Source organism: Polyodon spathula, chromosome 10, assembly GCF_017654505.1.
Source record: "Polyodon spathula isolate WHYD16114869_AA chromosome 10, ASM1765450v1, whole genome shotgun sequence".
Taxonomy (NCBI): domain Eukaryota; kingdom Metazoa; phylum Chordata; class Actinopteri; order Acipenseriformes; family Polyodontidae; genus Polyodon; species Polyodon spathula.
Window position 1 is genome coordinate 43606455 of NC_054543.1, and position 27480 is coordinate 43633934.

At 37.0% G+C, this 27480-nt stretch overlaps 1 protein-coding gene across 1 annotated transcript; it reads right to left on the minus strand.

Annotated features, from left to right (window-relative positions):
• Nucleotides 1-4463: 4463 nt before the first annotated feature.
• Nucleotides 4464-27002, minus strand: LOC121322367 (actin-related protein 3-like). The gene is made up of 12 exons (XM_041262218.1): nucleotides 26471-27002; nucleotides 16645-16700; nucleotides 13000-13124; nucleotides 12247-12357; nucleotides 11866-11961; nucleotides 10909-11016; nucleotides 8575-8718; nucleotides 7083-7256; nucleotides 6810-6902; nucleotides 6603-6728; nucleotides 6098-6181; nucleotides 4464-5676 (listed from the first exon to the last, which is right to left on the minus strand). The coding sequence occupies exons 1-12, from the start codon at nucleotides 26512-26514 to the stop codon at nucleotides 5581-5583; spliced, it is 1257 nt and encodes a 418-aa protein (XP_041118152.1). The 5' UTR covers nucleotides 26515-27002; the 3' UTR covers nucleotides 4464-5580.
• Nucleotides 27003-27480: the final 478 nt, after the last annotated feature.

Here is a 27480-nt window from a genome sequence, read left to right on the forward strand (position 1 = left end):
GAACTGAAACAGGGTTGGCAGTTTGACTGGGTGGTTTTGAGGCATGGTGTTGTTTGGATCCAATTTATGACAGAATTGTGGCCCAATCGTGTCTTTCCTGGATTTGTTGTCCAGTAGCAGTGAATTGAGCCTTCATTACGGTGTCCTGCTGCAGATATGATTTTCCTTGACTGTAGACCAGCATCAGAAAGTATCGATGTTTAAGGAGCTTTTTATGTTATCAGATTAGTTGTCTATTAGAATGTTAAGGGAAAAGGCCAGATTGATTTAAAATGTAATTCAGTTAAGCACTTCAAGGTTCCAGCTGGCATCTATGCAAAATAGAAGTCTGCTAGATCTGGAAGCTGATTGGCTGTTCGCACCAATCGTTTTCTATTCTGCTTCACAATATTTCTAAGAATGCTGTTTTTTTAAAGTTTCATGTGTACCTTTTAAAAAACTTTGCCTTTTAAGCCCATTTTTATCTTTGCTTTTATTAGATGCCCAATTGAAGTCCCCTAGGGTGTAAGTGCTTTGTATTGTATTAAACAGCACTAGACTTCAAAAGTGGATGGAGCTCCTGCAGCTCCCACTTTCACAAATTGTTTCAATTATATAGCTGAAGCTGGAGAAATAGAAATATGTGCCTACTAGCTGAAGCACCTGGCGTTGCCCTGGGAAATTCAATATTTCAATATGTCATGCATGACAAATTGGGGAACGGTAGCATTATGATTTCCTATATGGTATCATTTTTTTGGTTTGTTTTTGCCATTTTTAATTTTTTTTAATTTTTGTTCTTTTTATTTACTTTTTTGGTTTTGTGGGGTTTTGTAATTTGAGATATATGGCTACTGTAGTACCCTGGGGGTCAAAATTTCAGATCCAAACATAGCCCTCGACTTTCCCCTGGATGAAAGAGGAGGCCATGTAAAGTTTGGTTGCACTGGCTCCTGCGGAGTCCGAATGCATAAAGGAACAGACAGACAGACAAACTTTCTTCTTTATATATTAAGATAAGAAGCAGAAAACGCGGCATTTAAAACCAGATGTGAATCACACTTCACAACAAGAAAAAAGATATTATCACACCAGCCATTGCCACATTTATATTTACTCTGCCAGCTGGTTTCAGTCCCCGATTAGTACTAGTCTTGGAGTACTTTATCAAAAATAACGTTAGTCCAAGATTAATAATAGCCAGGGTCTGAAACCAGCAATCTCTATCGGCTTGAGCACTAGTCTTGAACTACCTTAGGTAGTCAGGTCTGTGAAACCAGCTGTATTTGGTCTTGGATATGTATTTGGCAGTCTGACTTGTGCTGTGATACATAGATTTCAAATAGCTTTTAGAACATGTCTTTACATAAAGTTTTAAACTCAGAAGTAATTAAAATAATGCTTTTTGTCTGTTTTATAAATTATATATAGTTTGAATGTACAAGGCTTGTTGGAACAGTCATGGATATCATTTGAAGTACTCAAGTGGAAAAAACCTGAACCAAGCTGAAGGTTTGTGTGTCCCAATCGTTTCCAATTCGCATTTTCAAGCACATACAAGTTTACCACATGCAAAAGCACTCTTTCCTCATACATCCTACCACATAACGCAGTTTTATAAGGACTGCCTATATTGTTTTGTTGCCGCCCATAAACATGACAGAGGGGTCATGATTTATTGAAACTGCTGCTGCTGCTGCCTCCCATAATCTCTTCTTTGGTTTTTGATGTTTCCTCTTCTTCACATTTAGTCTGAGGCATTGTCCTCCTGAGATGCCATTCACCTTCTTTTCCACCGCATTTCTATAGCCTCCATAATAGATTCCCTTTCTCTTCAACTTTAGAATTTTACTCTTGGCTTCCAGTACCCCAGTCGGTGTCTCAAAGGTACTTGTAATTACCATGCTCAGTAACCCTCATTGACCGGCCTTTTACACAGCTAGTAGAAACTGGATGCCTGTGAAAGGAAGCAGATGGCACTAAAAGACATTATATTATATAATTCAAACCATTATATTATATAATTGAAACCATTAAACTGCCTTCAAAACAAATAGTCAAAAAAAAGGTCAAGAGGAAGGTACTGTCAGGTTTGATAAGGCAAATCTTTTCTGGACTCATCACATTATTACCACAGCAGCCCGTTTAGCCGCCTCCACTTATGTATTTCTGCAGAATCCGTTTCTGCTTAAACCCTATTTATCTTATCTAGTTTCCACATTACGTATTCGACATTCTCAATATTTATCTCCGAGGCTCTGTCAACTATAATGGGATGTAAAATAATAACTTTTGTCTTCTGTTAAAATATAATCTACAAGATGTTGTTCAATAAAAAGAAAATTACCATTTCCTGTTAAAAACAGGTTCTGTATGTCTCCTCAACCTTTTAAATATTTAAAAATCAACATTATGTATCTTGTATAAATTCTCTTTTCAAAGACTGTAATCCTAAATATATCCTACAGCAGTAACACTGTACACCCCGTCACTTATGCATTTAAAAAACATTCCAAACTGGAATATGAAAGCATAAGGCTTTCAGCCCATTATGTCTAACCAATTACCGCTGAAAACGACATTTTCAATTTTCCTCTTTCAAAAAGCTGCATGGAAAAGCCAGAAGCCTCTACAGGAGAATACCAAGTATGGGAAATAAAACCCCAGCAGCTCACTACGTTCTGTGGTGGTCATCTTAATTGCTCTGCAATACAGAAAAAAAGGCTACTTAGTTGCATCGCATGGATGGAAAAAGATTATGCGGCCAAAAGTGGAAGGAGGGAGAATAAAAAATAAAAAACAATAATCTAATAATTCAGAACCAATTTCAATGTAATCCCAGATGAACACTGCACTATACAGTGCCTATAGAAAGTCTACACCCCCTTTCAAAATTTTCACCTTTTGTTGCCTTATAGCCTGGAATTAAAATGCATTAAAATAGTTTTTTTTTTTTTTTTCACATCTTACCCCACAACTTCCAAATGAAAAAAAATATTCTAGAAATTTGTAGAAAATTAATTAAAAATAAAAACTGGAATAGTTTGGTTGGATAAGTGTCCATCCCCTTGTAATAGCAATCCTAAATTAGCTCAGCTGTAACCAATGACCTTCAAAATCACACACCAAGTTAAGTGGCCTCAACCTGTGTTAAATTGTAGTGATTTACGGGATTTCAGGATAAATTCAGCAGTTCGTGTAGGTTCCCTCTGCTGGGTAGTGCATTTCAAAGCAAAGACTCAACCATGAGCACAGATCAGGGAATGGGTATAAAAAAAAATCAAAGGCCTTGAATATCCCTTGGAGCGCAGTCAAGACGATTATTAATAAGTGGAAGGTGTATGGCACCATCAAGATCCTGCCTAGAACAGGCTGTCCCTCCAAACTGGGTGACCGAGGAAGGAGGAGACTGATCAGGTTGGCTACCAAGAGGTCAATAGCAACTCTGCAAGAGCTACAGGCTTTTATGGCCAAGACTGGTCAAAGAGTGCATTTGACAACAATATCCCAAGCATTCCACAAATCTGGCCTGTATGGTAGGGTAGCAAGAAGAAAGCCATTACTCAAGAAAGCCCACCTTACAGGAGATTCTGTAGCCACGTGGCAAAAAGTTTTGTGGTCTGACGAAACTAAAATGGAATTTTTTGGCCTAAATGCAAAGTGTTATGTTTGGCACTAAACCAACACACCACAACACCCAAAGAACACCATCCCTACTTTATGAGGATGTTTCTCTTTCTGCAGGGACTGGGGCACTTGTCAGGATAGAAGGGAAAATGAATGGAGCAAAGTACAGAGAAGTCCTTGAGGAAAACCTGCTACCCTCTGCAAGAAAGCTGAAACTGGAATGAAAGTTCACCTTTCCCATGACAGTGACTGAAAGCACACAGCCAAAGCTACACTGGAGTGGCTAAGGTACAAAAAGGTAAATGTCCTTATGTGGCCCAGTCAGAGCCCCAACCTAAATCCAATCAAAAATTTGTGGCATGACTTGAAGATTGCTGTCCATCAACGCTCCCCAAGGAACCCGACAGAGCTTGAACAGTTTTGTAAAGAAGAATGGTCAAATATTGCCAAATCTAGGTGTGCAAAGTTGGTAGAGACCTATCCCAACAGACTCACAGCTGTAATTGCTGCCAAAGGTGCTTCCACCAAGTATTAACTCAGGGAGTGGAGACTTATCCAGTTATGATCTTTCAGTTTTGTATTTTTAATATATATATTTTTTTCTCAATAAAAACTTTTTTTCCCCTTAACAGTGTGGGGTATGGTGTGTAGATAAGTTGGAAAAAAATCCTAATTTAAATTGAGTAAGATTGTCTCAACATGCTGGTTAGTGGTGGCGGGAGGTAGAGTGCTTGTACTGAGACTACAGATATACCTGAAGGTGGAAGAGTTAAAGTATGAGTAACACAGCCTCTAAAACCTTGGTGATGTGTCTTTAAAAATGCATAACTGGCATAACAAATACAGAAAGGCTTGGATGGGGAAAATTAAGCAATTTATTTTTTTCAAAATTACTTAAAATGTAAAAACAGGAAACAGCCAAGTATGTCAACACTCTCAATAACCATCAATCTGTGAGCACCAACTTTAAAATTACACATATACAACCAGAATGTTCCATTGCACATAGGCTGAATTACAGTGGAATTGTAACTGTTTAACAAAATGACATTTTGTTGCCTTTATAAATGACAATAAATGCTCAGACAAAAACACAGAAAGAAATGTGTGCCTTTATTGGAATGTCGCTAGGCATTAAATACACCAATTTGATCACTAGAATTATTTGGTATTTAAATTAAAAAAAAAGCCTACAATACTGGTCCACAGTCATTTATTTATTTATTTATTGCAGCAGGAAATAGAAGAGAATGCACTGAGTAATCAGAAAGCACTAGCAGGCATCAGTTAGTTTGAGAAGCGGTCCATTACAAAAGCAGTTTGCAGAGCGACCGTGTATAAAATCAGGAACCCACAAAATTGGTCACTGTGGAATAGACTGGACTAACACGATCAGACGAGAGACGATTCTGTAATTTTCAGTTTCCTTTGGGAAACTACTAGTTAGGTTGGTCGATGATTTTTTACTTTAACCATATTAGTTTGTTTTTTGTTTTTTTTTGGTTTTTTTTTTTTTACTTTCCCAACTTTATGTATAAAAACTTTGTATGAAATATAAACAAGCTCTTACCTTGTACACATAAGAGTACAATTCAAGTATAACAGAGCTGATGTCTAAACCTATTCAAATCCTGTCGATATCTGGATATCTTAACATATAAAAAAAAAAAAAAAAAAAAAATCAGGGCACAATAAGTTCTAAAACCATTACAGAGTTTTATAACAAAACTGTTGGCAATGCTCAGCAGACAGGAAAATTAAACTCAAATTATTTTGGCTTAGTACTATTTCCCTCTTATTTTTTTTTTTTTTTTTTTAATTTATTTTAAAATAACACGTTTCCTACAATTTCAGGCCTGATTGGTGTTTGGTCTTTTAATCTATAATCTTGCTTTAATTTTTCAACAATTGCAGCCATCCAGACAGGTAATCAGAGCATACCCCCTGTCAGTCCTGAAATAACTGAGGTCAGCTTTAAGACATAACTCCAAACACAGGGTTGTGACGACAGATGCTGGGCCCAATCTCCTCGTAATCTTTTTTGGTGTGGCATACTTGGTAGAACTCAGGCTGCAACAAAAACACAAACATTCAGAAATTCAGTTTTGTCATGCTCGGTATGAGAGCAGTACTAAAGAAATGGAATTCAAATAAAGTGTAGTGTATGGGAGATGAAATGTGTAAGTGAGTTTTTTATTTGATTTATCTTTATTTGAGCAACCAGGTGCACACGAGGTGCATTATATAAACTAGCTTCAGGCATACAAACAAATACTGAATATTTACCAGATAAAAGACATTTTGGATTACTAACACACATGGAAGGCTAAATAGCCAGCTGTGTGCAAGAGGAAAAATGCTCAACCTGTGGTTCAGTATTACTTTGGTCACATCAGATACATAAAGCATTGGTTCCAATTATTGGCATATGTCTTCAAAAGGCTAACGTGTTTATTAGATGTATACAAAACACTTGTGTAAAAGTACTTACAGTTGAAGCTAACATGGAGCCTCCAAACCAGACAGCATATCTCTGCATATGATGAGTTATAACCTGCACGTCGATGGGTTTTGGCTGTCAAAAGAAATGCAAAAACATGTCTTGAGTTTCAATTGAAAACAGACAGATGCAGAGGATTACAAAACTTGTATGTCTAAATTCAGCACCGATAGAAACACGCAAAGGAATCTCTCAATAGTTATGCTATGCATGATTCTGAGGCCTCAACGGGGACACAGTCTTAAAATCAATCACCTGCCTAATTGCCCTCTTTACTCTGAATATTCTCTGCATGTTTTATTTCCCTGGGTTTCAATTCACTTTCAACTCAATTCTTCCCCACCCTCTGCAGCCCTATGGATTCTTGGGTCTGCTATTAACAGAACAGAAGCTGGGTCATTACCTTAGTGATCCAGCTCCTCTTTTTTTTTTTGTCTCGTCTCTTGAACATGTTTGCACAGAAACATATCAAGGTAAGTAGGTATCAAGAACGTACCTTTAGTTTTCCACCACTTAGCTCTTCACTGAGTTTCAGCCTGGCATCTACTGTCCTCTTCAAGTCTCTCTGCATACGACGCCCAAAGTCCCTGAACATGGTCGATCCTCCAGAAAGAACAATGTTCTAGAGAAGGAAAATAGCATAGATTTAGATAGACAGACAGACAGATAGACAGACAGACAGATAGACAGCATTTGTACTTACCTTATAAAGAGGACGCCTTACATCAATGGGGCAGTTCTGAATAACTTCATCTACTACCTCCGAGATGGGCTGTGTGAAATCAGGGTTGGCAAACTAGGGATAAGAAAAAAATATGGATATCCCGTGTTCATAAATATGATTTTTGTGTCTTTGTTTTTATTGTGTGTGTGATAATGATATATAAAAGGATGTCCACGACTCATTGTAAAATATATTTTGGTACATCATAAGTGATACGTCAAAAAAAACAATACTACAAAAGACCAGCATTACCTCAGGATGGAAGAAGATCTCTGGCCCCAGGAACCTCTCATAGCCTACATCAATGGTGAACTCTTTTTTGCTAATAGAATTTATACCAGTGTACTGCTTGATCCATTTTGAACCATCTGTGTCATACTTGCTGAACTCTTTTACTAAATCAGGGCAAACATAGCTGAATCGCTCCTGAGAAACAAAAAACAGAAAGAAAAACAAAGACTGTAATCACAGTAGTTTATATAAAGAGGCAAACATGCAACCTGTACAACTGTCTGATAAAGTTAAAATACAAATAGTGACACCTGCTGGTACAAACTGAGAAGAGCTTTTATTAGTACTGGATAGCAAATTCACAAAAATAACCAATATTTTTTTTCCTCCCCAATTGTTAAAATGTGAATTATAAAAACTGAAAATCGATGTGACCTAATTCTGGACTAATACATTAACAGTTTACAATGAGTTTATAATTCTGTTGTAATATGCTTTAATAAAGTTTGATAAAAAACTAAAAGAATCGTTCACAACCTTTTCAGATGGGGATCACCAACCATTACTAGCCTAGGCCCAAAAACATATCTGTTTTTATGTGCAAACTATTCAAGCACTGGTGCAGACACTAATGTCTTGCGAACTACATTGTGTTGTTTGCAGCAATAGAGCATTATAGCATGAGAAATGGTTCATAATCTTTGGGATAGATGGAGAGGGTAGACACAAAGCCGGTTTATAGAGACTAATGACTTGTAGTAATTAGGTAGATGCATAGACTACACTGGGGATGGTTTTCAGGGTCACGGGATTACTTCTGGACCTCAGCTTGGAAACGTTTGCTGTACCATCACAGCCTTACATGAGAAATGTCCTTTAACCCTTTATAGTGCTACGTCAGACCTGGTCCAACCTTACAATTTTTCATTTCCAATTCAATGTCGTTTTTTTCTCCAGAAAAAGCAGAGAAAACCTTTAAAATGACAGAGTGTGACTGACAGAAGCCGGAAAAAAAAGGCCTATCTAAGCAACACATTTCACCACAGACAGACAAACAAGATAGCTGCTTCCGCATCCAGCGCTCAAAGAATATCACAGACATTTGCAGAGCTTTTTGAGATGTTATAGTAATAAAATAATGACTTGGATCGCATTATTGAGGAGTTTGGTGATAAAACATGTGATCATGAGATAATTTATCAATATGCACAACTATGAAGACATATGTCATAAATACAGCAAACAAGGGATGGGCAGGGCCGGAGATGCAGTACTCAGTGTCCTGTTGATATGCAGTGCCTTTTAAACCAGTTTTACTATGAATAAAATTACTTTTAAAAAGCACCTGTAAAATAAAAATCGCGTGTGAAAATAAATTGGACCCGACGCGCCTGACAGGTGCTGAATAAATGGACCACAAAAACAGTTAAAGCAAATGCAATCAGGGACTGGTGTGCCTGCAGTTAATCATGAACAGGGTTTATAATGTAATAAGACATGCAAGTAGACTCACCTTAACTGCTTTAGCAGTTTCTAGGGACTGCTCAGGAGGGATTCCCACCTCTCTCTCTCTTAGAAGCTGCTGGGTAAAATATGTGATGTCACGCCCAGCAATTGGAATGTGTTTTATGCAGCTGCCAATCACGTAGCCTTCAGCCTACAAGAACAAGCGGAAATGAGAAGTTAAAGGAACTCGTGTTTCACAAACGCAATTTGTGCAATTCATCACCGCACGTTATAATGCTGTTGCCATTCATTCTTTGCAAACTGTTAAGTTTACTTCAGTGAGATATGCAATCCTGGTTACAACAGGTAGTCCAAGATAAGTGCTATTCAGAGTTTGTGAAACCAGGCAAAAGAGATATAGAACAGAATGATCAGGGGCTAATGAAAAAGCAATAATGAGGGGCAATATGTTTAAAAGGCTTGCTAATTGTACCTTTAATGATTTTGTAATATACCAATATTAATATCACCAAACTGTTCTAAGGAGAAACTAATTGCTGGCAACAAAGGCATTATGACTATTGATTGCCATTTGACTGAAGAGACGCTCAATATAATGAAATAATGCTTGGTTTTACCACTCTTGTCCACTTGGGGGACCCCCAGCCCTTACAAAACCAGCAGTTCTCAGTCAGCTTCTGGATTTTTTATTTTTTTTGTCCAACAACCCTAACACCAACACCAAGTTACTTTTCAGCAATCTCACTGTCTTTGTACAGTACATAATGAAGTACGAGTTTGTAGAATCAGTGCTCTAGGATTTAAGCACATCTGTTTGCTCAAGCCACAGGAACCCATAACCTGCCCAGACATTGTAAAGATGACAGTACCCAGCTGGACTGAATTAAGGAACACTCCTTTTTCTTCTCACGATAGTCTAAAATTAGGTTTTCCTGCCCGCCCTCTGTTTTTTTTTTTTTTTTTTGCTGATAATCTCACATATTTTGCAATCCCAACACTGTGACATCAATTCAGTATAGGAAAATAACATTTTAGCTGAAGCTGTATATATTAAAAAGGGCAGGAAAACCACTTAATGATGTGACACAGCAAAGTCATCAAACACAAGATATTTTTTTCTAATGCATCAATTCTGCAAAACCACAAACAAGACTTCAGGTGGAGCTACTCCAAACCACGAAGGCAACGGAAGCCGTGCATTACTCATTGAAATGCTGCACACATTTCTTCAACATTTGTACACTTACAGAGAGATAACGCAGAAAGATACAATGGAAATCGGTCCACTTGTTAACCATTTCGAGGGTGATGCAGAAACAAAATACTGAAGCACAATACTGGTTGCTTAATCAAGTACTTACTGAGATAATTAATACCTTGAAGCTCATAATATAAAAAGTACCATACAGTTGGCTATACTTTTAACATGTCTTGAATTAGCAGTTCAATGCCATAACATATACTCCACCCACAAAGAAGCAGCTGCTGTACTTGCTTCTAGCAAGCCTTTTTTAAATATAATTCAATTAAAAAAACATTTTAGTGTATTACATTAACTCAACTCAGAACTGCTATTCTCTATTCTCCAGCATGTGGGTACAATTTCAGCAAGTATGATCTGTCTTTTCAGAACCTGAGAATACAGTAAAAAAAAAAAAAAAAGGCGCTGCTTTCTCTTTTCACAGAGTTGACATCATCACTTTTGTGAAGCCGTAGAGCAGTTGCTATACTGAAATAGCTGCAGCTAATAGGTTGTACTGTGTTGAGATCATGGTGACAGCGAGTCGGGACTGAACAATAATTTCCACACAATCCTTTTGTTAATCAGAATGTTCAATGCTGCATTCTCTCTATTTTCTTCAAGCTCAAATCAATATTGTACCATTTGAAAAGATCAGACCAGTGTGTTCTCTGTAGCACCATCATGAGGCTAGAAATAAGGTTACAAGTAAAAAAATAAACTTTAAAAAATACTGCACAGTGAATGTTCTGGTTTCTCTGCTCCTTCACAATTTCCTGATTGGACATGAAAGGAAAAATACAATCTTGTATACCACATTTCAAGTGTCACTTTTTGAAGTGCTATTGCAATAGTGACTGGCAAATTGTTCCCCCACTGCTTTACGATATTATGTTCAAAACGATGCAAGGAAATATACATCAGTGCAAAAGATCTTGCGTCCACATTTCTTAACAGACTCCACTGAAAAAGACCAAACCTAATTTTGGTTTGATTAAAACAAACTTTGAAGGCAGCTATGTTTGTTTAGAGCCTTCATACAATCAACCCAAACTTTGATCTTATGAAATGTCCAAACAAAGCCAGTGTGAAAGGAACATGTTGTTTATTCGGGGGCCAACAAAGGAGGAGGGTACTTACTACTGGGATGACATGAGTGACCCCATCTCCACTGTCTATTACTGTTCCAGTCAGCGTTCTCTCTCCTACTTGTCTTGATGTCCAAGAGGCAGCTAAAGCAAGGACAGCCTAAGAAACGTTAAACAAAAACGAAAGCACTGTAAATGTTTCAAATTGAGAAAAGGTTGCATTGCGCGTAGAAGATTTGCACAACCTTTCACATTTTTTTCCCCATTTCATTACTTATGTATTTGTACAGAGTGTGTCTCTAGTCAGGTAAACAAATTGGTGTTTGGCAAACAGTTCACATGGAATGAAAAGAAAAAAAAAAAAAACCTTGAATGTCACGGTCTGAGATTCCTAATGGACAGCATTACCCGCCTAAAAGCATCTGCAACCTTGACAAATCCATTAAGAATCAATTTGGGATGAGCACACATTTCTTCAATAAGAATCTAATGGATAGCAATGGGTAGAGCATCTTGATGTATATATAAACATACATTTAATCTGCAAAGGGCAACTAAAATTAGGGTTTTTTTAGCATTATGACTGGTTCCCTCTTGTGTTGAAGATTCTTTGGATTTGTGCTTGTTTTGTTTCATACTCGATTCGGATTACACAACAACAGATGAACAGAAAAACAAAGTTTCTTCCTGGCACCCAAGTACTTCCTTTGTGTTAGTTCATATGACCTGAGCTGCAGCACAGGAAGTTGTTTCATACCAGGAAGCAGTGGCAGCAGAAGAACCCTTTATACTAGAACATTATCTTCGAATTATTACAAAATGAAGTATAGAAACAGAAGGAAAGATGAAAACAGAGACTGATAACAATGTTGTTATAAATCATAAGAAAGTAGATTTTAACATTATCATTCCTTTAAATTCCTTTAGGAGAAGAGATATAAGAGTAAACATAAAAGCCAGTGGTAGAGGTATGAATACATTTCTTGTTTTTTTTTTTGTTTTTTTTTACCTGGACGGCAATATAAAGGCCTGGGACATTGAAGGACTCAAACATGATTTCTGCAGTGTATTCCCTATTTTCAGGAGTATTTAATGGAGGTTCAGTCTGTGGAGAAATAAGGTGAAGAGTTAAAAGTAACGCAGATGCCATCCAAAAAACAACAGTTAGATCAATCTGTTATTTTAAAACAATGAACACAAATAAAAAATACGCATTACAGTACATAAGCACCTGCATGTCAATGACTTTGAAGCATTGCACAAACTTCAAAACCCTTAATGTGTTTTTAAAAGCAAGCAAAATTAGAAATACACAGCTGTTCAACTAGTAAAAAACACTGGTAGATGGAAGACTTAATCATTGATTTTATACTGCATTTTGATCACTTACCAAAAGAAAATAATGGTCTTCTGGTTCTGCCCTAAGGTATTTAAAGATGACCTGTTCCATAAATCTTTCCATCAGATCCCAGTCTTCAACTATACCGTGACGAATTGGCCACTGTTAAAAAGAGAAAAAATTGTTTAATTAGCTTACCAAAAACCTGCTAGCAAACACCTTATGACAATACTACGGATTATAAGATCTAAAAAAAAATTAAATAATAATGAAAATATAGATTTATCAAATAAAAAAACCTCAATTGATACTGTAAGTGGAATCTGTGCCACTCACTTACATTAGTGATTTTATCCTCCAGTAACACAAAATGGTACCGCTTTGAAAATGTCATTTATCAAAATCCAGGACATTGGAAAAGGAAACAGCAAAACACTTCTCATTATTAGCTGCAGTATAATTACAGGGCACACCCTGCAATGTTATCACCTTGTGCACTCAATGCAGCTTCTGCTGGAGTAATGGCTCAAACACTGGTAAAGAACAGGGTTAATTCAACAGCATTTTGATGTCAATACAGTCAGTTTCATCTGATAAGAGCCAGACCGATACATTTTTATGTATTTTTTTTTTTTGATAGTGTACAAAGGTAGTGGTTATTAGAATGTAAGAGAGATTACGCTATGTTGAAAGTACACATACTAAAGCAAAAGGGCTTTTCAATATACTGATTTGTAAGCACACTTAAGTAACAACGCTATATTGTTTATCAACAATGTTATGCACAATTTTGCTGCTGTTTACCTTTGTTGCATATGATGGTTTGTCTATTGCTTCATCCCCAATGAAAAAGTCCAGATCATCCACTCCTTTCATCAGCCTCCTCTGTGCCTGGTCTCCAATGTTTGCTGACTCTTTGATAGCGATACCTGTTAAGCAGAAACATGGGCCCACAATCAGTTAGACACACATAAACACCACACTGGATAAAAAGCAACATGCATAATAGATATGTTGATTCTTCAAGGTCTTAGATATAAAGGAAACATTATTTAAAATGCTATCTTTCTGCTGCCTCTCAAAAGTACACAAGTACATGAATTTGGCAGCAAAAGCAAGGGAGTGTTTTATGCAGTACAGTCAGTCTCTGACTCCTGACCTCCCATTCATGACTGGAAGACTGTTCCTTTTCATGCAGTTTTGGAGTTGCCACTGAAGGGCCTCTTCAGTATTAATGAAAGCTGCCAAAGTTCGATTAAGAAATTATTTTCATCTTCACTCTTTCACAACCACTTCTTTTCCGAAGATCGAACTGCATCCTCATGGACTGTAGTAGTGGAATTTGAAAGTAACAGAAAGTATCTTCTGGTGTGACTGCTTACGCCGAAGAGCACTCCGAGTGTTTAAAAGTGCACACACTTCAGTTTAGTTTACTACTAGTGAAAGATTGAACTAAATCCAGGAGATCCTGTACCAGCCTTGAAATTAAGCCAGTTAAGGCTTTTTGTTTTTTTAATTTTATTTAATGTGCTTGAACATTCTGTACTGCATACTATGCAAGTTAAATTCTAAATGCTATTTTTCCTTTTTTTATTGTGGAAGTTAGTCCTTAGATGTTGCTTTCGGTCGGGACTCATAACTCCCGGCGAGGTCAACTATCACACGGTAGAGCCATCGTCTACTTCGACTTAATTATATTTCTGTTCTGATTTCCTATCCAATAGCATAGACCAGTGGTTCTCAATCCTGGTCCAGGGGACCCACTGCCCTGCTGGTTTTTGTTCCAACTGAGCTCTCACTTACTTAATTGAACACTCATATGAACTAACATTTTGCTTTATTAGACTTTTTAAATGGTTTAACTTATAAAAAGTTGGAGAGTTCAAGCTCCTTATACAATGTTATACGTAACTTGAAATCTCCAACTCTTTAAAATAATTAAAAAGCTCAGATTAGGCAAATTGTTAGTTCAACTAAGGGTTCAATTGTGAGCTCAGTTGGAACAAAAACCAGCAGGGCAGTGTTCCCCCAGGACCAGGATTGAGAAACCCTGGCATAGACAATGAATGCTGTGTTTCTTCTAAAAGTAAAAAAACAAAAAAAACAAAACAGATTTAGACTAGTTGGAAAACTATTTCAAACATGCACAGGTTGACATGGATTTCATGTGCAGGCCAATTCTTAGATCTCATTAAGTATGAGAAGTGATAGCCTGGGGCGACACCTTTGAAAACAAAGCAAAGTCCTTCCTTAAATACCAAGGATATATCAAAGCTGTACTGCTTCTTTACAAAAATGCATTCCCTTGTCTCATCATCACTATTGTGCTTGTATTGTATAATACAAAATCACACATCAGTAACAATTTGTAGTAGCATATTTAAAGAGAAATGGGTTGCAAACTATACTGGCATAGCAAGATTAAGCATTGGTTACTGTGTCCATCTCAATTCTTGTTAATGTAAATGAGCATTAGTCTTTTGTGGTCTACTGTTAGGCAACTAAGATTATAATAAAATTAAAAATTCAGTTTACACCAATATTGTTATGTATTCCTGTTTTCGTTTAATTAGCTTTAGTAATCCTTTAAATGGCACATCTTCCCATCCTTAAAGGTTTACACCTGGCTTTGGTTGTCATTTCAGGTTCTACAGACAAAGCCTTGTGTAAATAAGGATATGCAATAAGACTAAGTTTCACACCTGGAAGCTTGGGTTAGAATCTTACTTACTGCACAAGGAAACAAGTTCTGGGATGTTAATTTAGACCACCCTGCAGGGTTGGATCAATTCCTGTTCTTCAATACCAATTCCATTTTAAAATCAATTCTCAATTCCAATTCCCATTCCCCTTTAATCAATTCCAACACATCACTGATCAAAATTGCAATTAGCCGTATTCTGTTAATTAGCTTCTCGCAGTGTCAAAAAATTTCTTAAATTGAAGTCACCTGTTAATTAAAATTGGCTTAAAAACAAAAGCAGTTGAACAAATCACAATAATTACTGTGTCTCTAAAATGCCAATTCCTTTGAAGGAACTGGAATTGATTTTAAAAAGGAATTGGAAATCAAATTGAAATTGAAAAACAGGAACTGATCCCAACCTGCCACCATGAACAGTATTACAAAACCACCACAAACTGACACATCAGCACTAATGGAAATCTTTGCTTCACATCCCACCAGGTAGGATTGCCGCACATTGACTGGATCAGGAGAGACAGGGAGTTCACAGAACAGCTGACATGCTACATTCTTCTCAGTGTCCAGGTGTCTTTAATTCAGATCATGTCACAAATAACTAAAATTCACATCAAGCTGGAGTTCAGAGGAGCAGACTGCAGAGCACTGCACCTTCTACTGAAGTACCGATTGCTTGAATTTCATTTTTTCCCCAAAAAGGAAGTGGTTTGGTTTTGATTCACAGCAGGCAAAGAAGGGAATATTTAATGGTGAATCAGCACATGGAGAAAAAAATATGCAAAATATCAGAGCTCTCTGTGTCCAACAAATGGGCAGGAGAAATCAGATTAAAAATGTTACTGAACAAAATAATACAGGTAGTTTATATTAAGTGGCTGTACTTGTAAGTCCTTATCATTTTTCTGGATTGACTGATGTTTCTAGGGAAAAAAAAACTACAGCTTTACAGTCTGTTAAAATGCAAACAACTCCACCTCCCAGCTCATATGGCTGTATTTGGTCTTTGATTTACACTAACAGCATTCACACTGTGGAAAGACTTTACATACGAGATATGCTGTGCCAGGAACAGAAGGAGTTCTCTCTTTTCCTTACCCCACTTTTTTTTTTTTTTTAAACCCGATTTGAATGTCCCAGAGTCCTCACCACTGAAGATCAGTAGGTGCCCTCCCTTCTCAATTCTGACAATCGGCTCATCCAGCAAGCATGCCATAGGCAACAGAACATCCAGGTGGAAAAAGCCTTGCCTGGGAAGTCTTAACCTGCCCAATAAGGAGGCGAGCGCTACTCACTCAGGCTGTACCTTAACACTACTAAGACCTACATATACAGGATAGCTACAGTTCCTCAGGGGTTAAAAATGATTCCAAAACACATTACACAAGATTGTACACCAGAAAAAAAGCTAAGCACGCAAATACAAAATAAATTAATTGTGTACATCCAAAAAAGTGTTTCACAAATTTAAACCGTGTTGTTTGTTGCTTACCTGACTATTTTGTCCTGAGTCTCCTTACTGTGCTTCCCCACCTCTCCCCAAGATCCTACATTATCATGTTTAAGGTCATCCTATGCATTCCCTGATGATATTTGTTATACTTGCACTTACAGTTTTGCTCCTTTTGCGGGAGCAGTAGAAATCCACCTCGCCTGGGATTCTTAAGCATGAAAACCACACAGGGTATGTTTATACCTTGGAAAGAAACCAAACGAAGAAAATGCAATACCATTCTGCATGCACTTACATGATGGAACAATGAACTGTGGTTCTGTATTTCCAGCATATCCAAGTTTTGTATACCTGAAAGTAACAAAAGAAACAAAAAAAAAAGGCAAATCAGTCATGAACATTATTTTACTACAAAGTTACCTACAAGCAACCTGAAGCATTTACAACTGCAATACAGGGGTTAGACATCAGACCAAATATCAAGCCTGTCTACTCTAAGGTTGCTCGCAAATGAACTGTAACCTGGATTAGAGTTCACAGTTGTGTCCAGAAATTGTTACATTAAAATTGTTGAGATTGAACAAGATATCATTTTTCAAATCAAGGCAACAGGTTTCTTCTACGAATTCGGAAGCCCTTACTGTAAGGTGTTAAACAATGCTTTAATATTAATTAAATTATTAATATCAATCTCACTACATCTACACTGTGTGGGAGGAACAGAACAAGAAAATGTTTCATTAGAAAATCGATGTCCTATTTCTGGCACTGTGCAGTGACAAGAGAGGGTCAAGCAATTAGCAATTCTATTCTAGGAGGCAGGTGGCTTTGCAAGGTTGAAAATAAGATACTTCCTACAGCTACAGTAACCACCCCTTCCCTTACTGAAGATGCCTAACTCGGCCAATAAAAGGATAAATAAGACTCTCGTTGTATAGCAGTTTGACCATTCTAGGTTTTCACTACGAGTTGAATAACCCTCCATGTACAATAAGTACAAGGAGTGCCTTATTAGCCTCATAATAAAACTTGGAAGAAGAGGTATGTGTACATAAGCAATAGAGCCCCAACAAGAGGACTTTAATGCAGGGTTGGCTGATTTAAATCAAGTCGATTTAAATCACCAATTTAAATCACTTGATTTAAAAAAAAAAAAAAATTAAAATCATGTTCTCATTTGCTACCTATTTTACATAGTTTCAACGAAGAGACATGAAAAGTATATATTAAAAACCTTTTATTAACTCAAACATCTTAAACTCTTACTGTCCATAAACTAAAACTCATAGGGCTGTATTCTATTCACAGCGCAAATGCGAGTGCAAGCGCGAACGACGCTTCCCCCCAATCCTGTGGCGCATAAATGGAGCGAAGATGTAAAAAATAAATAAATAAATACTGCGCCGAATTGGTATTCTGAAGATATGTCTTGCCACGTTACAGAGCGCTTGCCCCATCATTAACATGACTGATGACCGTGCAGTTGGGTCCCAAATAGACAACTGAGCACTGTGTTAAGACCCGCTGAAACCAGGTTTTTATTTACTGGTGCAATTAGGAACTTTATCAATTGAACACACTATAAAAACCAAAAGTAGTTCTATGTAACAACTGCATTTGGACTGAACAGAAAGAGGAGATCAAAAGAAAGAAAAGTAAAGTAAAAGAATGGCTGGGATGAGTGAGGGGGATTTTTCTCTGGCGTACTCCATTGCTAAATTCCTGTAGTTCACATTTAGAGGATGCCACAGTGATAAAAAAATTGCTTTATTTATGTATTCATTTCAGACAGAATCATTTAGTTTGGTATGTAACTATTTAAAACTACCATTTACATCCTACCACTACATCCTTCAAAAAAAAATACTTCTATCCTTTTTTTATTATTTAAAATCAATTTTAATCAAATAAATAAAATTTTTTAGATCATCAGAGAATGCTTGACCTTCAGTAACACAGCAATAAAAAGCACTGCTGTATGTAGGACATGAAGAGCATGTGTGACTGTCTGGGGAAACAGGTGACTTCAAATGCCCTACAAAAGCATTGGAGACTATAAGACTGTGGGTGCTCTGGCAAAACTATACTCTCCCAAAACTGGAGAATGACTTCACTTTACAGCTGTCCAGGGACGGCTATTTAAACATGTCAAAACACGAATGCTCCAGGCCAGTGGATGTACTCATACCAGCTCAGGCATTCTGGTAGGACTGATTAATAATCCGCTTTTAATGCTTAACAACTAATCAAAAACCTTTCACTCTGTACATTTAGCTTTTAAAATTCTGTGTTTGTTTCACTCGAATGGTTCAAATGTATTCAAAGCCAGAAAAATGCAGAAAAGATGAAAGCGAACTTCTCTGGTCTTACATTTCTGGCCACAAAATACAGCTCCCAGTCTTACAAACATGAAAAAAAAAAAGTGTTGCCTCACGTCTACAGTATTGTGACTTGCACAGACTACTCCTACAGACTATATGGGACAGTCACAAGTTCCCAGGTGACACTGCCTGCCAGTGGCCACTAAAAGACTGTAGCTGAAGTGGTGGGTATTCAGCCCTCTGTTCATTTATGTATGAGCTTTGATCACTGGAAATTACAATGTTATGCATTTTGTTTACACACAAATGATCACTGAGGGGCAAGTGTAATGCTGTCCTCCACACTGTACTCAAAATATCTACTGTTTGGAGCTACTGTAGGTGAAACATTTGGAGAATACTGTACTTTCACTAAGCTCAACTCAGTACTGTACATCAGGATGATACAGTATAGAAGGAATAATATGCAGGACCTATTTTTCGCTGTCCTTACAAGGAAACTAGACAACAACCATGACCTTACAAACAGTAATACAAGGGCTGGGCATGAATGTTAAAAAAAATTCTCAGTAAATAAAATTTTAAAAAAATCTACATAAGGGACAACTGTTTCCATTCCTCCATAAAACACATACTGATTTAATCATGCAATGTTCTTTGACTAAACAGACTTGGAATTTTACATAATGAAATCCAGCTGTTTTATAGACGCACAGCCTCAGCTACTGTAGCAGTGACACACTGATTACTGTTTTTTTGGTTTTTTTTGTTTATCATCTCGGGACAATTCACGAAAACTCAAGTTGAGTTCGAAGTGAATTCAAGTTTGTTATTGGGAAATTTTCTGCACTAGATTGTATTTGGTTTCAGGGCACTGGACTGGCATCAAATTATTTTAACATAAAGACAGAAGACAATTCGAGATTCAAAGGTTGTTGCAAGATGCATTTGGACGCCAGCTAAATACTAGACATCTATAATGCAGACTTTCATATGGCATTTGAAAACCAACGGGCTACAGCTGGAATGCTAGTTTAAGATTAAAAGGTAAAATTTAGGCTGGCTAAAGCAGCTATAGCATATTTTGCAATCTGACTGACACATCAAAACAGTGAAATATTGAAGGGTCTTCAAATAGAAAAGCACAGTACTGTCAATAATTTACTGTAGTTTAGTCAAAATGGTGCATATTCAACCATGAGATAAGGGAGTAAGCAGCACTGTTTTGAAACTCTGAAGCCCAGTTCACACTTGCATTTTCATACCGGTATCGTTGCGTAACAGTATCGCAACGGCTGCTCACACTGGAGTTGTTACCAGTGTTTTACCAGTATAACCTTATCAATACGAAAACTAGTCAAGAGCAAGTTTCGTATTGGTACAGCTGCGATATGACCCTGAGCAGAGCAAGTGTGGACAGCTGGATCACAAAGGCAATGGAATGGATAACTTTTTGGCATGTGCAGCACACTTTCACCAAAGATATTACCAAGATTTTCAACTCCGCCTTTACTTCCATCCTTCTTGTTTTATTAATGTATTTTTTTATATTTACAGACAAGTCACAGTAGTAAATTATCGAGGTGAAATTTGAATCAATGGTTAAAACTAAAAAACGACAGCTAATACCAATAAAATACAGTTTTATAATTGCACTGGTCTGTACTCTGTGAAATGCTCATCTCTCTTTTCTGCGCATGAAAAGTGCATTTTTCAGATCAGATTATGGCATGTTTTTCATCAAGACACTCTGGGCAAGAGTAAAAAATAGACTTCAAGTTTGTTATATTTTTAAACAAACATCGATACAATAAGCTTAAAGCAGCTCAAGCATACAGCGCTCCATTGACTCAACAGAAAATCATCTCCCAAGCTCTCTCTCTCTCTCACACAACCCTTTGTGCACAGCGTGATGGAGTCCCCACAGAAGTGGAGTGGAGTACAGGTGGAATAGAATATTATGTGTATCAACAGAAAGCAGTTCAAATGTGGACAGGTATACTGCAACAGTATCGGTCTTCTACAGGTGTTGAAAAGGAAGTTAGGACAGAAAGTTGTATTTTATCGGTCTATTCTAAACAGGGTATTAATCAGTTGAAATGACAATAGTTTAGTTTTGTGGTGTTTTTTTCTGTTTATTTTTTTAATATATTTGAACCCACTCAGTATTCTAATACCATGCAGGATACATGTATGAGGAGGTAACAAGTGTCAAAAGTGGTTAAAAACATTGTAGATTGTTTTCAAATTAATACACAAACATAAAAGCCACTTTAAAAGGGAACACTGGATTTAATAAAGTTATATATTTCAATCAAATTAGGTATTCTCCAAGTATAGTACTTACTGAATGTGATTACATGAGTTTAATACTTTGTGCATCAGGGAAGTTTAGCTGCATTCCAGAACGTGAAAACTGTGAATTCCAGACTTGCCTTGAAGAGTCGTTTGCAAAGCAGCTGTGTTGAAACCAGTCTCTGCTGACACACTGAGCTGCTGAAGAACAGTATAGTGATGCTAAGACACCCCTCCCCCCACCAATTAACATGATTACTCATTGAACCCCCTTCTTAAAAAATACTAATGCTGTTTAAACAGGAAGTTATAATTAACCATTTTATTTTTGTGTTTTTTTGTTTCAGTATCCGATCAACCTTGCATTTGCACTGTAACAGTACAGGCGCATTATTTAATCAACTTCTTAAATGTTGTTTCTTACAGGTACTGTAAGGATGCCACAGGGGCAACTGTCAAATCAAATATATTCAGCACTTGACAGCATTATAAAAGAGCAACATTTATCCTATCAATCATATTTGTTGCCTTGAATTTTTCACAACAATCTATTTTTTTTATTTTATTTTATTTATTTTTAACCTGTATGCATTTCCGTGGAAAGGGAGGTGTTCAGCTAAAAGTGACTAAGTTCATTAATCTATACTGTTTAAAAAACTAATGCTAAAACAATAAATCACAGGACTCCTTCATACTGTATGTAACTTGTTTATCAGCCATTACACCAGAAGTCAGATGAGATGCTGTAAACAATTGCTAAGAAATAGCAGCAGCTTAAACCTTCCAGAGGTCAAGCCTGAACATGTCTTTTTACTATCAACTTTCAAAATGTTCTTGCAAAACCAGAGGTACGGTTATAACACTGAGTTAATGAAGTAACACGGTAAAAGAGAGCTTTTTTGTTCAAGGAAAATACTCAGTAGCTTTGCCCCGTTTGTGTTCCTTGCAAAATGATGTCATGAAGTCCTGTGGTTTCCTTTCTCTAATGTTGCAAGTATACTGCATATTCCAGTTGCTGCTTAAATGCCAGCAACAATTCCTTTTCAATTTGGTCAAATTCTCCTTTTTGAAACTGGACATAAAATTGTGCAAACAATACTACTATGTTATTTTTAAAATGGCATAGAACTTTGAGTCAGTGCAGACCCAAGGCTGGCAACCAAGGATTATATATATATAAATTATGATTTTCTTTGCATTGGAGATTTCAAACCCTGACATTTATATTGGTATAACATACAACTTAAAGTTACATTAGCCTACTGTGTTTGTTAAACTACAGTAAGTAGCATAAAACATTACAGTACCTTATCTAAAAACAGTCATTGTTTACAGTGCATGCTATAAAAATCTCCATATCCATATTATTTTCATTTAACTAGTGACCCTTTTATTGCACTGTTTGTTCCTTTGTTTTTTTATTTCCTTAGTTCAGGATATGCAATTATTTCAAAAGACAAGGTTATTTATAAAACTGTACAGTGCTAGAGATTTTGCATCCATGTACAGTTGATGGCCACATGGTCCAAATGCAGCTAAACCAGGAGTGAGTTACATCAGTACATGGGAATACATATTATAATGTGTAGTTAAACATATTGAAATACATGTACATGTGACTTAGAATATTTAAATGTTTTTAGAACTATATCTAAAATTGAACAGACATTTTAATATTAACCTTGATTTACAAATTGTGTGTGTATGTGTGTGTGTATGTATATATATATATATATATATATATATATATATATATATATATATATATATATAATATATATATACACACACACTGTCAAATAACAACACATACTGTAGTGTATTTCAACATTTACTTATACATGCACATACAGGTAGATGGCAATTATATAATTCACGAAACACCATAACACACATTAGTATTTGCATTATAGTGATGAAATTAATCAATCACTAGCATGTATAGTGACCCATATTTCTCCACCATTAGAAATCATATTATGAACATATCAATACAGTCCCATCCAAGCAAGTCAATATGATTGTCCATTCCCTTTATTGCAAGTGGCGATTGCACTTGATGAACATGTGTTTCAAGCCTTGAGTCGCTCATTGAACACTGGTGTGGCCTAAAGGTCCTGCCAGCAATACCGAACACTCTCGACCACGGCCGAGGTACTGGCACATTGAAGTATCTGGCAGCTAGCTTTGCCAATGTAGGGAACTTCCAGAAGGCAAGGGGGTCGGACCCTTCTGGGAGGCAGGACAAACAGATTTGAGGTTGTTCTGACTGAACAGCCAACTTGCTGTCTGCAGTGCTTGCAAGTAGCTTTGCGCTTGTCAGAAGCATTGTCTGGTATGAGAAAATACAAATCGGCTTTAGACTTCGGTAGACACAAGTTGTTTGCAGCAGCAGAGGTCTCTCAGTGTAACTTGACATGACTTCCCTTGCGATGGCGAATGGCAGCTTTTATATTAGGGGTGCGTTTTCACCCTATGACCAGGTCCTAAGGTCATCTGCTTGTGCATTTTTGCAACACAGTCACTTTCCTAACCTTTTCTGAATTATTACGTTGATTGTTGTTTTTGTGCAAATAATAAAAAAGGCACGCTTGTGTAAATATGTTTAATATTTTAATGCAAAATGGTTTGTGTAGATTAGAAGGTTGTATACAATAAACCCCTATATATATATTATATCACTAATATATATATATATATATATAATATATATATATATATGTAATATGTATGGATATATGTATCGTACATATCAGAGAGATACATACACACATACATACATACATACATCTCTCTCTCTCTCTCTCTCTCTCTCTCTCTCTCTCTCTCTCTCTCTCTATATATCTATATATATATATGAGAGACAAATTGTAGTTAGGGAGTTTTTGTTTTGTTTATTTTTGTTCTTCTGTAAATAATAAAAAAGGCACAAAAATGCTTAAAGATTCAATTTCTGTGCCTGGATCTGCTGAAAAAGGCCACACAAACCTTAGAAATAGGTGAAATCTTGCACTTGGAGGACTTGGAACACTTGCCAAGAGATGGCTATACATTTTGCATTATGTATTGGTATAAAACTTCTGACAGACATATCTGTAACATTAGTCATTGTTATATACATAACCAACCTGTTGGTTCATCAATAATACTCATAACTGCTGCGACTACATTTTCAACCTCGAGTATTTTTAATGACCAGGTCCATTCTTGCGTTGTGGTCACGTTCACAGGTTCTTGGTCAAAGGTCGCTTAACCTGGTTCTGTTGCGGTCAAAACGCAAAAGCGCACCCCAAGTCTTCCGATTAACTCATGACAGTCGAGGAGAATACCACATGCACATGTTCATTTCATTAATTCAGAACAGGCCACTTTACCAATTGAGGTGAACAGAGCTAACAGGGAATTAACCCACTCAATTGCCTGCGGACAACTGCTCTGTTCATGGCAGCATGTGTAATTGGTTACTGATGAACAGCTAGCGAGGACAGGGGTTAACCTGCTTTGGATTCAGGATATTAATTAGGCTTCCATTACATTTCTTTGGTTGAATATATTTAACTTTATTACAACTCTTGTACTAGTATTTAATTATTTTCAAACACTATTCAATATCTGAAAAAGTTATTTAAAATGTTTTCAAATAATATTTACTTTCTGCAAATTATATTTAATTATTTCCAATTATTCTTTACACTGTGTGGTGATATTTGATTATTTCAACTATTTGAATGAGTTGGTTTCATACACGCCAACAGTTGGGACAAATGTCCCGTGTCTTGATGCATAGGAAAAAAAGTCCCGATATTTACCCACAAGAAAAAAAAAAGTATTTTGCAAAGCAGTTAGTGAAAACCACACGGTGTGCTCTTCGTGCGGCTGACACATCTGCTGATCACTAACTTATACAAAGGGAAGAGCGCTTCATCATGTCTATTTTTACTATCATAATGGTTGTGTGGTGTGGAGTTGGGGGGATACGGCTATTATATTGATAATATATATGATCAGCGTCCCGCTGAACAGTTTCCAAATGTTGACAAGTATGGCATTTTCAAATCTAATACGGAATATAACTATCTTTGCCCCAGGTCTGGTTATAACCAGAACACCCTGATTAGCACTGGCCTTGACCATGGGTAAGGTAGTCAACAATGAATGAGAAACCAGTCAATGCAGTGGTAAATACCAGGAAGGAGAGGCAACTCATGTGGTTCTGCCGTGACATCAGTTGAGATTGACAGTTAATCTGCAAGATGAGCCAATGGCTCTGCAACAGCTTTGCTTTTGTTAGGCTAAGCTGTGCATCTTATCTGCATGTTTTATTGCAAATCTGTTTTTTTTTTGTTTGTTTGTTTGTTTGATTTATCATTCTAGACACTTGCACTAGCCATACTGGTCAACTGTGTATGTCACAGACGTTAATAAGACTGACTGCACAGCAGTTACACCTGTTCCAGGTTTTAATGTGTGCTTGATCAATTCCAGTGTTTAGGTAACAGGCTCGGGTGTGTTTTATGAAACCAGGAATGCTTCTAACTGCAATGGTAATGTTATTTGCATCTCTGCGAGTTTAAAAAAAAAAAAAAAAAAAAAAAAAAAATCCTTAGCCTGACTTGATAGTCATTTTACATTATTGTGAACAAAATGTGTTTTTATCCCGTGTGTCAACAGCCATGTTGTGTGCATATGTTGTAAATCAATACAATTAATGTAGTACCTCTAAGAGTAGGCGGAATACTGTACCTTTCACAAAAGCGGAAGTTGGGTGTGAGTCAAATCTTAGGTTTGCACACAAATTGCATTTCTACAACAGGCCGCTCCAGTTGTCATTTTGGAAACCAGAAAGCAAACGCCTAATTGTCAAAGCACGGTATTAACTAAAACTATCCGTAACTGACAAGTGTAACGTTTCTGAAAAAAAAAATGCAAAAAAATACCATATATGGAATAAAAATCGTGAAAGCAGGAAGAGGAAGTTCCTCTGAGCCTGCTCATATCTTGAGGACTTTTAGAGAAGTAATGCACGAAAACGTAAAAACAGATTTTCAAAGACAGAATCGAACATTAGACTTCACCAAAATACGAAACAGGTTGGCAATACAGAATCGGTTCAATAACACGAAATACGAGAATGCATTACTTGACTGCTGAGTTTTTTGGTTTTTTTTTTTTTTATGGGTGGACCCGTTCACTTAAAAACCCCCAGACAGGAAGATGGTGACTTTCTGATGATGAAAGCAAATACCACCCTGCGGCTACTAAGCTTTCATCTAATTTTATTGTCAGTTGAACTTGCAAAAATATATATTTGCAATTAAATTAATACAATTGCGATATTGCAACAGAGAATAATACAGTAATAAATAAATAAATACATTTTAAAATCCGGCTATGCGAATGGAGCCGGCTGCATACACACCCAAAAAACAGCCTGAAAAAAGCGAAGGCCCTACCATCAGCTCTGCTTCCTTGCACTACAAAATGCAAATTATTTGAAAGCCTTACCCCGTTCCACAGTCGACCACACAAGCCGGTAACATTCCTGCCATCTCTTGCGCTCCTGTAAGTTGGACTTAAAGGTGTGTACGTTAGGTTGAATTGAAGGTGCTGTTTGCTATCTGACCATCCAGAGGCGGAACCCTAAACCCTCACAGTGAAGTTTCCACTTCCGCACTCAATTCAATTCTCACACACAGGCACAGCCAGGGGGGGAGGCAAGATGGCTGACGCCAGAAAAGCCACACAGGCAGAGTTGCACGACGTCACTAGAGAGGGGTATTGCTGCAGACTCGCAGGGTTCACAGTGCGGCGTGTGCAATTGATGCTACCGAGTTAAGTTCTTACTGGGACTTGTTTCTATATAGCCCATGTAACGTTAATAAGTCTAATAAAAATATGAGCAGATTAATACATAATTAGGCCATGTCACTGCAAGATGATGTGCTAATGTCACCTACATTTAAAAAGCTCTGTATTAACATGCCCCCTGTAACTAATAGTGACTGAAAGATTTTTTAAAAAAGAAAGAAAGTACATATCATTTAATCAGTCAACTACGTACAAAGACCAACCCCAGATCTAAAACCTAACCCTAACCCAATACTAAACCTCAACCTAAATTACGAGTTGCGCACGCAGCACTACCCTCCGCTAGCTCCCCTCGAGAGCTACGCAGTGCGAGCCTTCGTTCTGGAGCAATGACAGTGTTGTTTTCCTTTGCGAAAAGGCTCCACCTACATTGTTACAAAGACTGAACAATATAAATGGTGACTTGAAACCTGCTTTCTGTCTATGCTAAATGCGAATCTCGGTTTTATCGAGCAGTCATATATACTCCTGCGTATACTGCCAATGCAGTCTTCTTGCTCCTCAGACAAGTCTTACTGCTGCATAAATGGAAATCAATAATATGGTCTCCAACATTGCATTCATAACAATTATTCTGTTGACAAACACATACATATATATATATACATATATATATGTACAACTTGCCTGCTGTTTCCTGGGACGTC